Source organism: Salminus brasiliensis, chromosome 14 (assembly GCF_030463535.1).
Source record: "Salminus brasiliensis chromosome 14, fSalBra1.hap2, whole genome shotgun sequence".
NCBI classification, from domain to species: Eukaryota; Metazoa; Chordata; class Actinopteri; order Characiformes; family Bryconidae; genus Salminus; species Salminus brasiliensis.
The window spans coordinates 29,757,333-29,771,642 of NC_132891.1; the positions used below are offsets into that span (position 1 = coordinate 29,757,333).

The window sequence follows — 14,310 nt, forward strand, 5'->3', positions numbered from 1 at the left end:
GCGTGTGCGAGTGTTAAATAGGGATAGAGATTAGGTCACCACAAACCCCACACAGTTCTAAAGCAACACTGTGTCCTTTAGATCATACACCTGCACCACATGTTCAGTACACCAATTCAGTAACTATAGATTACACACTTCATCAAAGCAGTTAAAAGAGATCCACCAGTTCAAGGTGATCAACGCAGGCCACCCACTGTTTCACTTCATGAACAAAACAGAAAAAAAGAATCTTGTTCACAATCGGGTGTGTGCCGAGAACGTTTGCTTCTGCAAACACCACTTCCTGTTTCATGGTCACACAAGGCAGTGTCTAACCGATGTGTTCAGAAAGGGAAAAGGTTTTCTCCAGCCCTGCAGCTTACATGCAGGCTAACCTTTTAATCAGGACTCTTTAGAAAGCTGTGGCCATTCAAAGAGCTGGAGAATGGGGGGCAATTTCACCAATGCAAGCTGTGGCTGGGTTAACTTTGCGTTTACGGATGTTTTTCTACCCACAGTGTATGTCATCGTTCTTGTGTTTGGACTTGTTGCCAACTGCTTTGGCTTGAAATCTGTGCTCACCAACTGGACAAAGCTTGGAAGTACAAATATTTTTGCGTTAAACCTGTGTGTGGCTGACATTTTGTACCTGCTCAGTTTGCCTTTTTTGGTGGCATATTACAGTAATAGCCAAAAATGGATCTTTGGAATTGTCCTCTGCAAGATAACAAGATTCTTATTCAGCATCAACCTCTATGGAAGTATTGGCTTTCTCACATGCATCAGCGTGTACAGGTATCTAGGCATCGTCCACCCTCTGAAGGTGAAAGGCCGAATAAAAAAGCACTACTCCATTGGGATAACTGCACTGGTCTGGGTTTTGGTTTTCATTCAGAGTCTTCCTGATGTGTATTTTGACAAAACAAACCCAGGAGAGAAAAAGTGCTTTGACACAACAAAGAACACCAGCGCAGAAGGCTACCTGATCTACAGCATTACGCGAACTGTCACCGGGTTTGCAATCCCACTGGTGATCATGGTGTGCTGCTATGGACACGTGGCTGTCACTCTAGCTACTAAGAAGGACTGTGGCGATACCATGCTGAAACTGAGGTGCCTAAAGCTGGTGGTGATCCTGGCTGTGCTCTTCTCCATTTGCTTCATCCCTTTCCACATCTTCAGAAACCTCAACCTGCAGACCCGGGTTTGGAAGATGAAGCACTTTTGTCGGAGTTGGTATGCCAACATCTACATCGCCAACCAAATAAGCAATGGGATGGCATGCCTGAACAGTATCATAAACCCACTTGTGTATCTGTTCAGCAGTGATGAAATTCTGATGAGGTGCTGTAGGTGTGTAAGGATTCAGTCTTATCCAGACTTTACGAAATTCACTATTGTGAATTCACCAAGATTTAGAAATGCATCTGTTAAACCTCCACCCACACCCTAAGTGACTGCTTCTGGTTTAACTCTGCTACATGTATTGTGTGCTTGTGTTAGTGTTTTTGCAGATTGCTTCGTTTTGCTGTAGATATTGTATATCATGCAGATAGAGCATGTGGTTTATGTATTTGTGAGTGATTTAGTAAGTTATTAGTATTTAAAATAGAAAACCGTTGTGTTAGACTTTAAATGTTTTCTGTTACTAAATAACAAGTAAAATTTAATTTTCACTAACTTGACCTGGTTCAATAAACTGTGGAATTATACATTATAAATACATATATTATATACAGCACTGTGGGAATTTTATAGGCCATCTAAGCACATATACATTTGTTTATAATTCATTCATAAATGCAGTAAATGTGTTAAATCCTATCACCATCTCACCTGTTTTGCCATCATTAAGCACTGACTTACCAAACCAGGTTGCATGATAACTCTAAACAAGTCTAAATAATGCTAGACACCCATGAGGAGATCTTTGGAGGTGTTTTAAAGAACACAGTGATGGAAAACCATTGTATTAACTGTATTTGTATTTATTCTAATATTAGTGTTGTTACTCTACTTTTAGGTTGTTTAAGTCTAATCTTTAATAATTTGGTATGGTACTGGCATAATTTATAGTTTTATAGTTATAGTAATTTTAATCCATGTATTTACATTAATATCAACTGTTGTGTCAATCAGTAGTTCACATACATGTCAGTAATTTAACATTTTTGATTGATGCAAAATATATTTAGTTGTAGGTGTTGATCAGTTAGATTTTTTTTAATCAAAAAATTGTTTTTCCAAAAAATGTAAACACAGACCTCGTAATCAGTCCATGCTGTAAGTAACCAATGCCATGGCTAATTAGAATTCTCAAGGACCTTAAACAACCTTGATGTTCTACTTTCATTATATATTTCATTTAACCTTATAAATCATACTTTGTTTAGAAATGAATAGTAATGCTAGGTAAACTAATTGTGCTAGGCCCTTTGAAGGGGGAGATGGAAGATGCCTCCCCTTGAAGTATGAAGCCAAACATTTACCTTAGCAAAGGTCAAAAACAAGAAAGCATGCAACTACACAAAAAAATATTCAAGTATGTAAAAGTAAATGTTTAAGAATAACTAATGATCAAATCATTTCAATCATTTTACAAAACATTAAAAAATGAGTACTTCTGCATCACCTTTTATCTCAGACTTACAAAAGTACGCTGTACAAAAGGGCTCTGTATGGTCCTGTAAGGGTTCTTAGACTAACAATAGTGAAACTCTACTTGACGCAATAAGGGACCATCTGCAAACGGTTGTCCAACACTAAGTATTCAATGTCATGGTTGTACACTGTTAAAAGTATATGTTTATTATATGTAACATTTAGGGGTTCTTCAAATTAAAACTGTGTGATGCATAGAGGAACCTTTTTCTTCTAAAAAAAAAAATCCTGAAGGTTTCTCCATAAGGTCCCTAAGGAACTTTTAACAGTAGATGTACTGTAAAACCCTCTTTTTGGTGAGCTTTATTGGTATAATATATTACTGCAAGCCAATCGTGCTACATTCAACGTAGGCTCACCCTGTTGCATCATCCATGCTGATCTCTGTCTAGTGCAAGTGAGAGAGGGCGGTTTGTGGTCTTGTGTTTGCAAAATTTTAACAATAACTTTCACAGCAAGTTCTGAAGTACATTCACCCCATCACACCAAAAGTGGAAAAAGGAACATCGAAATTACACACAAACTGTTTTCAATCATGTAGAGAGCTACACCCTGACTGAAGACATGACATAACTAACTACTTGCCTGCTTATTATACCATATGGGGATCTGATATATGGCCTTCCGTTGACATATATACCGCCTGGCCAAAAAAAGGTCACCACCTGGAGTTAACTGATTATGTTTCAGCTGGCAACCTAACTGAAGCAGCAAATAGTCAAAAAATATATGTTAATCTGTTTCAGAAGGGTCACATTTTTATTATTATTAGCATGCATCAAGCAGAGAAAACATCTACAGAAATCGAAAAAAAATCTTGAATGATCGTTATCTGCGGTCACTTAAACGTTTGGTGAAATTAAATCATAGAAAAGCAACAGTAGAACTCTGGGATTTGTTTCATAGTAAAAGGAAGAGCATTGCCACACACATAGTGTGAAGGGAACTCAAAGGGATTGGGAATCAACAGCTGTGTAGCTTTAAGAAAAACACCTGTCAATGAGGCTAACCAGACAAAACGGCTTAAATTTGCAAGGGAGCATAAATATTGGACTCTGGAGGTCATGTGGTCTGACGAGTCCGGAGAGTCCACCCTGTTGCAGATTGATCTGGGTAAGAAGAGAGACGGCTGAAGTGATGTACCCATCAAGCCTAGTGCCTACTGAACAAACCTGTGGGGGCAGTGCTTTGATCTGCAGATGCTGCAGTTGGTCAGGTCTAGGTTCAGCAACGCTACATGCCCCAACAATGAGGTCAGCTGACTTCCTAAATATACTGAATGACCCGTTTTTTCTTCCCTGATGGCACGGGCACATCCCAAGATGACAATGCCAGGATTCATCGACTCTAATTGTGAAAGGCCACCACAGAGTCCAGACCTGAACCCTATTGAGAATCTTTGGGATGTGCTGGAGAAGACTTTGCACAGTGGTCCGAATCTCCCATCATCAATATAAGATCTTGGGGAAAAATGAATGCAACTCTGGACAGATATAAATGTCGTGACGTTGCAGAAGCTTTGGGGAAATGATGCCACAGCGAAAGTGTGCTATAGTCAAAGCTAAAGACGGTCCAACAACATATTAAAGTGTGTGACCTTTTTTTTTGGCCAGGCAGTGTCTTATAAAGGATTTGGAATATATCAAAATATAGTGCCGCTGTCCAAAATGGTGACTTTACAGGAGAAGGTTAAAAGGTTCTAAACTGTAAATGTCAATGTAAAATAAGAGTTTATTCCAGGTAATTTAGAACATTTCTACTGGTCCATCCAGGTTCATCCAAAATTGTTCATACAGTGAACAGAGCAGCTTCAGGGTTCAATCCATGGAGAAAACTAGAAAGGGACAAAAATAGAGATACATGTTTTTCATTGAACAGTAGCGATATGTACCAGTCAAAAGCATTTGATCCAAACACTGGAGACACACAGGTATCCACTGTAGTGAGGGGTTTTTAGTAGGCCTAGGTTGTATGTTGAACTGAAAGGAGATGAATTACTGTAGGTATTTCCACCCTGATTTACACATTGCCAGGGCCCCACAATTTGGGCCTTCTTGAAATATGGTCATCATAGTTTTTGGATCAAATATTTTTAAGATGATGATCAGCACATATTCAACCAGACTGGTGTACTGGTACTGTATACCTATTATATGTATGATTATATATTGTTTTAAATATGATGTGCAAATAGTAATATGCACATCAGTGCAAAAGCAGAAGAGTACAAGAGCAAAACGAGCAATTTATCAATTCAAATAAAATAATCTGAATATAGGTTTCTATACAAATATATAGATATACAGATATATGTTATATTATAAATGACATAAATATGTTATGTTACATATATATGCTAAAATATTGCTGAAATATTTGTCCCCTTTTTGGAAAATGCCAAATTGACAAATTGTACAAAATAAACAAAACTGCCAGATTCAGATTCGGTCCAAAAGTGGAAAAATGGAAAACTTTTTTTTTCGTGTGACAGCGATGAGTTAAGGGATGCACAGTAATTCCATATTTTTAAATATATGGAATATATTTGAAACCTATTTTGAGTCCCATACATTTAAAATAAATGACTGTTTGCAGATGAACTGTACCAGAAATGTACCAGGACACTGAAAAAAATCGGCAATCACCAGTTGTTTATTATCATCAAACATCTGCGCCTGTAGTGACATCTGCTGGCTACTCAGCTTCTCTGTCCACTACTGATGAAAAGATTAACTTAACTGCTTAACTGAACTTCTGCTTATCGTGTCATTTAAACATGCTTAACAGCACATAAAATCATCAAATAAATCTCAAATGCCACCTGTTACTACATACCAACCAACCTACATGCTCAGATGGGTGGAACGTAGACTTATGTTTAAACCCTCCTGGTCACTGACCCTGGTGTAACTCCATATGTGGAGCCAACAAAACTTTTCCGGTTCTGTTAAATAAACTCATCTTGAATGTATACTACTTGGACCAAAGTATTGGGACACTTGCTCATTCACTATCCTATTCCCTATCCTATTCCCTATCACTGTCTCCAGGGAAGGCTTTGTTCTAGATTTCTACTAGGAGCAAAGCTGTGAGGATTTGATTGTATTTAGCGACAAGAGCATCAGTGCAGTCAGGATGTTGGATAATCACCTCATCGTCCCCAACTACCCAACTCATTTCAAAAGTACTGGATGGAGCACCAACCATCATTCCAGAGAACACAGTTCCTGCTCCACAGCTCAATGCTGGGGGGCTTTATACCCCTCTAGTCCATGCCTGACGTTAGGCATGGTGCAAATAGGTGTGTGTGCATTTACACATCTGTGTGCAACTTAAAGTAGCTAAATGCATTCATCAGAAGGTCTATCCACAAACATTTGTACATATAATGTATCTATTGCTAAATTAGTTTAAAATGTAACTCAAACACTGAATTGTTGGTTTGTATAAAAACTCATACTTTATTTCCTGATGTTTAACCCCTCAACACAGAAAGCCTTACTACACACTAAGGCCTTTATTTAGGTACTACAGGAACTTCTGTACAAACTGGCGGGGCAATTCTTTGGTGATAAAAGTTTCGAATAAAACCTTCGACCCACCAGCAGTCTATTGGCTGTGAGCAGGCAACAAACACCCATGTCTGTCAAATTTAGCTTCTTGATAGTAAAATTATGAACTCTTATAATTCAGCTCAACAGTTTGCTGCTGTGAGAATCGCTGGGTGTATTCACTGTTCAAAGGTCTTTGTTATGAACTATGGAAAAAAGTATTTAGTCAGTCTCCAATTGTGCAAGTTCTCCCACTTAAAAAATGAGAGAGGCCTGTAATTGACATCATAGGTAGACCTCAACTATGAGAGTCAAAATGTTTAAAGACTTTTAAAGAATTTATTTGCAAAAAATGGTGGAAAATAAGTATTTGGTCACCTACAAACAAGCAAGATTTCTGGCTTTAACTTCTTCTTTAAGAGGCTTCTCTGTCCTCCACTCATTACCTGTATTAATGGCACCTGAACTTGTTAACAGTATAAAAGACACCTGCCCACAACCTCAAACAGTCACACTCCAAACTCCACTATGGTGAAGACCAAAGAGCTGTCAAAGGACACCAGAAACAAAATTGTAGACCTGCACCAGGCTGGGAAGACTGAATCTGCAATAGGCAAGCAGCTTGGTGTGAAGAAATCTACTGTGGGAGCAATAATCAGAAAGACCAAGACCAACAAGACCACTGCTAATCTCCCTTGATCAGGGGCTCCATGCAAGATCTGATCTCAGCCCGTGAGCACAGAGCACAGAGATGAACAAACTCCTGAGCCGGTTTTTCTCTGGGGACAAGTACACTGTAATGAATTGTAGCATAATGAAGGTCAGCATACTTGAGTCAAATACGGGCCTCGCCCAACATTGCTACTGCAGCAATGCCCCCGTTGGGTTTGTCCAACATCTGTAACACGGTGTGAGCACAGGTTGAGTGAAACTGTTGCATAATAATTACGAGATGTTGAATACAGTAAATCTAAAAATAAATTGTAACTGTTCAAATGGGTCCATGGTGGCATAAAACGGTACAGCGCAGCTTTTATTAATTTATAACATTATTAATTTACATGACTAATTGCCAGATACACACAAGCTGCAATCACAAACTCACTTTTTAGAGGCTGTAGTGCTAATTGAGTGTGTTCCTGGCCTATGGCACTAACTGGCATATAAACCTGTCTCCTGAGCATCAGTAGTAAGTGGAGAATGTGTGTAAATGCTACAGGCCTCTGAGCATTGACCTTTGCTCTTATTATGTGCCTCCTGTGCCCCCTGTGATTGGAGCCTCATGTGTGTATGTGGTGAACTTGGGACCTGGCAAATATTAAAGGACAGGGCCAGGCTGCTCAGATCATATGTCTGTGGCCTTCACTCGGGGGCTAGGGGGGAGAACGCTCTACCCAAAGGCTCTCAGTTACATTAATAACAGCATCCACTGCTCGCAGGCATCATACAGCTCATGGTATGGTTCTGTCTTCACACTCTCTCTTTTCTGTTTCCTCCACTGTGATGGACGCGTTTCCCAAGGAGTTTCGCAGACGAACCCGCTGTGACAGTGCAGGTGAGGCAAACAGGATGCAGACGGCCCGTCTGAGGTCAGATGGCAGATAAACATTAGAGAATGCACAAGATAAAGAAACACATCTGGAGAATACTGTGTAATGCATGCTACTTATGTGTTACCTTGTTCTTTATAGATTATCTAGAGTGAGCAAAACAAATCTGGTGAGACACAGTTTAGTCTTGACAGCGTTATAGTTAGGGTGAGGTTTAGGATTAGGATTAGGGTTTGGGATTAGGTTCAGGGTTCAATTTAATAGAATCAGTTAGATCCAACTTAATTAACTTCAACATTCTAATATTATGAGGACACAAAATAATATATTGAGACCACAAGACAAAATATTAAGTCCATAAGGTAATATATTAAGGCTATGAAATAATATATTGTGGCCCCAAATAAAGTTTCTAATGTCCTCAAGATAACATATTGTGGCCTCAAAATACTATTCTGTGGCCACCAGAAACTGTATTTTGTGACAAAATGTTATAAAATGGTATTTTCTTGTGGCCATGCTTTAATAAAAACAACATTTTGTCACAAGATACTGTAGTTATGTATATAATCAAAAGAGTAACATTTTGATAAATAGAATCATGTTAAGTACTATATAGAGTTACATAGTGTTTATAAGCTTTAAGCAAAGAGCTACTACAGTACAAAAATGGTTTTCTGGTAAAAGCCTTTTTGGTGCTATATAAAATCATTTTTATTCACTTTTTATACATTTAATACAACCTTGTACAGATTCTCTATCATGGCAGAAGTACCATTTAACCATTTACATAACCCTTGAAGAACACCCTTTAGAAACAGAATGGCTAATTTTTCAGGAGAAGCAAAAACATTCTTAATCCTTAATGTAAAATTGGTTCATCAAAACAAAAATGTTTTGTCCCAACAAGAATATATAGTTATAGTAATGTTAATAAAAATAACATAATAATATTAATATAACCATTATATGTAATGTATAGTATTATACATTAATATTCTGCTTTTGCATTTCATAACTGGCTTATTTTCCCTGTAAGCCTGTAAGTTTAAGTGCTCAAACACTACTGTATACATATGGTGTGTGTGTGTGCATGGGTTCACGTCTCAATGTCAAAAGCAGAACAGCTGAAGTTATGAATGATGCCTTGTTACTATGGTGGACGCTCTGTAGCCTCAGACACCACATTCCCAGCATGGCTGGAGGATTTACTCTCAAGCGTTGTTATGCAAAAGGATGCAAATCTTTATAAAATGGCACAAACCAGTACAGTTTAGTTTCACACTTCAGATGTTCTGGAGGTCCCTTCTGTGACGCCATTTAGGAGTTCTGGATATATATGAGTCTATTTAAGATCTATCTGCCCACTGCTCTTTCAACTCCTCACTAGAGTTCAAAACAGCCTCAAATCCCCCTTCACTTCTACCCCTAACATACTGACGGGGTTGCATTACTTCAGCTGGCTTTTAATAGCCCTGCACATTTGTTCAGTATATGTGAGGCCAGAGCGGAAGTTGGCTCAGACAGTGGTTACAGAGACTGTGATTTTACGTTCTAAAAAAGTGGTTGATATCTTGAGGTTTGATCTCCATTCTATTTTTTTCTTGAACAGTATAGCAACTTTATGTTGTGTCTGTGACTCAGTAATGTAGATCAGAATCTGAAGACTCTTGATCTTTAATAATGTCTCAATGCCTGTTACACCATGCATGGGTTTCCGCATCCATGTGCAGGTACTGGTGATATTGTTGTATGTCAGATGCTGTTAGTTAACAGATGACAGACATTAAGCAGTAGGCTCAGCGAGAGAACTGTCCTTGCTGAGAGTCTAGTCTAGGTTTTTCTATATCTCTTTTGGTCTGCCTGACTGATAGATACCTTTTAGATACCATTCTGATAGAATACTAAACACTGTATATTTATTATTTGCAATATCGAAGGCTGATCATTACATATTAGCTGTGTCTATTAATCTATTGAAGAGTTTAATAACATTATTACAACAATTTTATGTCTGTGTGCCTAATAAACTGGCTTTTTTTGTCTTGTAATATCTCAGCCTCAAACACGACAAAGCTCAGACACAGAAGTGTCTGCTAACTGCAAAGAGAGTGACCTATAAGAGAAAGTTAATACTAAACTTGATAAGATTCATTTATAGAGACCAACTGCAAATGGAATAGGAGTCTCTGAAGCATATAAACATGAACCTATTGGCGCTATTGCTAATACCAGATGTGGGCTAGTAGGTAACAAAGCCCCCCAGCATTAAGCTGTGCAGCAGTTTTCTGTTTTCTCAGGAATGATGGTTGGTGATCTATCCAATACTGGGATGAGTTGGGGAGTTGGGGATGAGGTGGGGTGGTGATCATCCAACATCATGACCTCATTGACGCTCTTGTTGCTTAATGCATCAGGTCACCACAGCAATGCTCCTCCAAAATCTAGTAGAAAACCTTCTTCCCTGAATAAAGCTGTCAGGACCTTGTTCTCGTGCTCTTCCCCGAGACAATCCCAGGGCTCTGCCCAAAAGCCCTGTCAGTAGCCAAGCTTCTGGAGAGTGGCTGTAGCCTTTTGCCCCGTTAAACTCATGCACAACACCTGGGACGGTGGCTACAAAAGCCTTAGGCCTTTATGAACTGGTTGCCGTGAATTCACTGAAACTTCCAAGGTCCAGAGATTTCCACAGCCTGCTCAAGTAGTGTCCTCCTTAGCCACGTCTCTTGTGCTCTTTTTATCGCAGGTTAACCTGCTTTTGTTGTTATTGTTTGGTTTCTGTGTTAGCTGTGCTTGTTAGCACTTAGCCCTTTTTTCCCTGGGTGTCCTAGTGTTTTGGTTGTCCTTATTTCCCTGCCTCTTTGGTTTTTGCTTTGTTATTCATCATTGTGTGGAGGTTTTTCTTACTGTCCTTATCTGAAGCATTGCTTCACGTTTTTTTGTTGTGTTCCTGTTTGTGTAGGCCCAAGCCCGGCTTGTGGCTTTTTGTTGTTATTAATATCCCGGCCCTGTTTTGGTTTTGTTAATTTCTAGTATACTCAAGCTCATTACTCTTCGCAGTCCCCTGTTTGTTGGTTTTGTCCCTGCTGCTGCTGTCTTGGTTTATCCCTTGTTTGTAAACCCCGTTTTTGTGTTGCCCTAACAATGCTTATTAAAGTCTTGCATCGTCCCATCCCTGCAAGTGTTTCCTGGTTTTTCACTGCCACGCCTGACCAGGCAGGATAAACCCATTTTAATAGCCTTAGAAAAACATTTAGAAAGACACAATGAATGAGCAGGTGTCCCAATACTTTGGTCCAAAGTAATGTTTTTCTTCACCATGCTGTAACACAGGTAAAAGTAGTAAATGTTTTTGAGTGGTAGCCTCACTGAGTCTGATGTCTAAAATGTTCTAAGATCAAATAAGAGAACACCTAAAAGGGGAGCGCAGTAGCTTCTTATTTTTCAAAGCACACACAAATTTCCTGTGGCAGGAAATCAGGCTGTACGCAGATTGTAGAGGCATAAATGTCACCTTAGATACTAGAGACACTAGAGCTCCTGTTTTGAAAAACACAAAGACGTGACCAGATTGCTGGCTAACTTTAGTCTGTCTGCAGGCCTTCTTCATGCCTCGCAGTGCAGTTCATTAACAGTTGGTAATGGTTGCTGAGCAGCAAAGCAAACAAAAAAAATCAACAGTTCAAACCCACCTATGTTCTTTTGTACCTACACTGGAAATGTTGATATTGACTGCAGTCCCTTGAGTGGTTGCACCTTAACCTAGAAAGGAGTATTACACACTAAGGTGTATTGCTCAGTAACGACAGGGACTTCTGCACAAACTGGAAGAGCTATTCTTTGGTAATAGAAGTTTCTAATAACACTTTTGGCCCACCAGCAGGCCCGTGGTGTTTTGAAGGGTAATAAAATGTGCAACATCAGCGCAGTTGCTTTCTTGTAGGTTACTTGTTTTGGCAAGAACTGTGTTGATGAAACCTATTTTATTTATTAGCCTCCACATTTCCTGAAACCTGAATTCAAAGCAAACATTCAAAGCACCAGTTTTTTTATTTTCCTGTCAACCAGGTTGATCAAGCTTTATGGAAGGTTGGCAAATTTTATTTTTGACCTATGGAGAAGCTATAGCAACATTTGTGAAGTAATTTGTTGGTGTCACACAGAAATAATTTATTTTAGGTTATATTATTGAACATTTGAAGTCAAGACTTGTCATTCCATCATGAGTACAAGTACACAGTGAAGCGAAAATACGTTTCTCTCAGACCATGGTGCAACATGGAACAGCAACAATACAGCACAGAGACCTAAATCTGCAAACATGGAACCAGAGCAACACAATTATCATAAATACAACATTAGACTGTAAACAGACAGGACTGTGCAGTGCAGACACAGCACTCAGTACTGAATGTGTGTGGTGGGCATTGGGTGCAGAAGTATGTGACATGCTATGACATCCAGCTATACATATACAACTTGCAAGCACAGCAGATAAGGTAAAAGAGTACAGGTCTTTTTTATACAGTATTTAGCAGCAAGTATCCTGATAGCTGTGCAAGTAGGCACATGGTGGGAGCATCAATAGAGATGTGAGTGTGTATGCATGTGAGTGTTTGGGGGGTAAGAGGGGGTCTCAGCTCAGTCCTTGGGTGTTGAGAAGTCTGATGGCTTGAGGGTAGAAGCTGTTGTAGAGTCTGGCAGTAATGGCTCCGGTACCTTCTGCCAGATGGCAGCAGTGAGAAGACTGATTTTGTAATGATGTCAGTTCCAGATGAGGAAAATGTGTTGCCTAGATCCAATTAGCTACAACAACAACTACCACAACAAAAACTTTGGCTAAATTTAAGCTTTGATAATTGCTGCATAACCAGAGTCATATTTGAGTAAAATCCTGTAATTGTGCTATACCACTTCAGTCCACATCCTTCATACTATCAGTGAAGGTTCTGTATCTCTCAACTCGTCCAGGAAAACATGTCCCTTAAAAGTGGCTCAAAGTCTTCACACTTCCAGACTATTCTTGCCTTGTGAGAGGTCTCTAATTCTAATATTTTTGGCTCATCTTGCTTGTTTGTTTTTAAGGTTTATCCACACATTGTCTATTATATTTAGGTTGTGGACTGTAATGGCTATACCAAAAGCTTGTTTGTGTTTATTCAGGTGGTCTAATGTGGATTTTGTGGTAGGTTTTTGAATCATGTTGTAGAAACCATCCTGTTTGAACAAATGGTTTAAAAAGTTCACTTTATGTTTTTCTCTATTACTTTATTATTGTCACACTGAATAAAAGTATTATTAATATCACAGTAGAATGCCATGATTATTACAATATTAAAAATTATGATTTGATATTATTCAAATATTAAATATCTTTAGATGCAGTATATTTGGTTGATGTATGAGGTTCATTATTTCAAGATTTTTTTAAAAATTTTGTATAGACTAAGATAACTTAACAATATAAAAAGTAACTGCCCATGTAAAATGAAAAACTTGTTGAACTATAGCTGTGGTAACTGCAACCAGCATTTCCTGTCATTTCACATCAGCCTCTCACTCTGTTGTGTGACAACTAGAGCTCACATTTGAACCCACAGATCTACTTTAATTCAGACATGAACTGCTTGCACAAAGCCATTCCACAGAATTTCTACAGAAGTTTAGACAGAGTTTAGACTCTGTCTAGGCCACTCAAAAACACCTCATTGTGTTTCTTGTGTTGCTTTTCTGTATCAGATCATTGTCATAAAGTGGCTTAAAGCAACAATATGTAGCATTTATATAATATATTTATATAAAATAACAACTTCAAAAACATTGTGATGCCTCACTGACCAGTAATATGGAGAGTAGCACCGCTATCATTGCTACACCAGGCTCAGTACATTGCTAATTGCACGCTGTGGGCAATACGATGCTTATGAAAACTGTGTAACACTGCAGTCATATTTGTGTAAAATCCTGAAACATGACTCTACTGTCACACCTTTTTTCCTCAAAACACAAATTACACTTCCCAAATGTAGAGGGAATGACAATTTTTACATACTGCTGCTTTAAAAAAGTATTGTCTCACTTAAAATGAATTAAGCTAAAACAAGAACTTCAGTTCTGCAACAGTTTGAGCCCAAACTTTGAACCCACAGATCTACTTTAAAGCACGAACAGCTAGTTTGAGGGCCTTCCACAGCATCCCTATTGCACTGGCTGTGACTAGGCCACTGTTTTGAATTATTGTCAATAAGTGACTTAAAATAGGTTAATGATCCACTGGTCCCTTGGGATTGCACATTTGTGTCTTGTTGGACGTGAGTAAACTTCTAACCTACAGTTACTCAGTCACAGCAATGTGAGTGATTACAACCAAGCCTATAACAAAGAGGCCAACTAGAGAATTAAGGGCAGGATATCAGTGACTCTTGATAACCACTTGTTTCCTGGAGAGCAGCCCAAGACCAGACAAAGTGCAGGATCAGGTCTCTGATCCTGTTAGCGGCCAAATCCTGCCCTGCGGAGACCTCCAGGTAAAGAGCATCTCTGACTGTTGATGACTGCTGTAGGCCAAC

General features: G+C 38.9%; 1 protein-coding gene across 1 annotated transcript; it reads left to right on the forward strand.

Annotated features, from left to right (window-relative positions):
- Nucleotides 1-329: 329 nt before the first annotated feature.
- On the forward strand, nucleotides 330-1,748 carry LOC140577257 (P2Y purinoceptor 1). Its single transcript, XM_072697149.1, has one exon. It carries the CDS (start codon nucleotides 428-430, stop codon nucleotides 1,433-1,435), a length of 1,008 nt encoding a protein of 335 aa, XP_072553250.1. The 5' UTR covers nucleotides 330-427; the 3' UTR covers nucleotides 1,436-1,748.
- Nucleotides 1,749-14,310: the final 12,562 nt, after the last annotated feature.

What these genes read in the sequence shown, in the direction of transcription:
- LOC140577257 (XM_072697149.1), top strand. Translation starts at nt 428, where the DNA reads ATGGGGGGCAATTTCACCAATGCAAGCTGTGGCTGGGTTAACTTTGCG.